This window comes from Falco peregrinus, chromosome 1 (assembly GCF_023634155.1).
Source record: "Falco peregrinus isolate bFalPer1 chromosome 1, bFalPer1.pri, whole genome shotgun sequence".
NCBI classification, from domain to species: Eukaryota; Metazoa; Chordata; class Aves; order Falconiformes; family Falconidae; genus Falco; species Falco peregrinus.
Window position 1 is genome coordinate 18,553,885 of NC_073721.1, and position 1,446 is coordinate 18,555,330.

Consider the following 1,446-nt stretch of genomic DNA (forward strand, 5'->3'; position numbering starts at 1 on the left):
CCTTCCTTCCATGACTCGATACTAGCTCTTTTTCGAGCATACAAGAGACACCATAAATAGGATTAAAGCAAACCTACGCAACTTTGGAACCCACATGTTAAACTTACAAAGTTTAAGAAAGTTAGTTCTCTGAGGACTAGAACTCCAAAACATTATAAAACTTTTTCCATGGGAGCCATTTATGTGAAAACAAACCAAAGAATAACTTTAAAACTGACATAAAAATAAAAACATGGAATTAAGTTAATTTCTGGTGTTAGTCCATTCAGTTACACCACAGGTCAATTTGGCCCATGATCTGTAGAAAATAGTATCATCATTCATTACAAAAAAAAAAAAAACAAAACACCAAAAACTTAATTAATAAAAGGATCAAATGAACTACATGAACAAGGAAGCAACTGTCAGAAAGATTTCAAATTAAAAGTATGCTTTCCACCAGCATTAAATATATTCAATCTTCTTAAATGCATTTTGATGTAAAGTTCTCAAAGCAAATTTATTTTGTCAAATTAGTATAAGATGCAAACAAGACCGAGCTATTATAATGCCAATATTACCTTATTCAAGCAGATTAACTCTTGCTAATTATTAAATAACACATCTGGCCTGTGGCATATTCTCAGTGCATAAAAAGATCTAATTAGCTATTTGAAAGTGTTCGGGGTGATAGCTGAATATTCGCTGTGCATAAGGATCACTGTCCATTGCCATTTTTTGTCCCGTGTAATGGTGGCAGCTCTCCGGATGAAAGTGTTCACAGTGAAGGCTAATCCACTCTCTTTCAGTACTGTATCTTTCTGCTTCGGCAAGTATTCTAGTGAGAGCCATGATATAACTCAAAGCCATCTGAAGGGTCTCATACTTGGACAGCTTCTTGTCTTGACCCCACTGTGGCACCACCTTTCTCAAACGATCAAAGGCTGTGTTCAGTCCTTGCATCCGTCTTCTCTCCCTGGCATTGGCAGCCAGTCTCCTCTTGGCAGCATTCTCCATTCTTTCCGAACTGCACTTCACAACACAGCCTGGTCCATTTCTGCACTGGATGTTTGATTCTACACCTGAATCCAAATGACTGGATTTACAGGTTTTCATATTCAATGCAGCTTCAGTTTCACACACACAGAGATTACTTTTTAAAAATTAGGTATCTAAAGAGCAGTAGGGAAAGCACTCAAGTGAGCAGCCTGCGTACCTCTTGAATCTGTTTCCAGATATCAATGACGGAATATTTTTCTCAGCATCTCAAAGAAAAGAAAAATAAAATGAAAGGTCTTCTGATTCTTCTGGAAATGTCTGAAAATCGCTTCTTATTGTTAAAAAAAAAATAAAAATAAAGAGGTTTTAATGTCTTATGTTTTCATTCTTTTAATTTGTTTGAACTCGAAGAGATAGAAAACAATGAAATCTCCATTCTCAAAAAGTATGTTGCTGAAGAAAATGGTC

General features: G+C 35.8%; 1 protein-coding gene across 1 annotated transcript; it reads right to left on the reverse strand.

The window, feature by feature from the left end:
- Positions 1–639: 639 nt before the first annotated feature.
- ATOH7 (atonal bHLH transcription factor 7) lies at positions 640–1,095 on the reverse strand. The gene has a single exon (XM_055817400.1). The coding sequence runs from the start codon at positions 1,093–1,095 to the stop codon at positions 640–642; it is 456 nt and encodes a 151-aa protein (XP_055673375.1).
- Between the last annotated feature and the right edge of the window lie 351 nt (positions 1,096–1,446).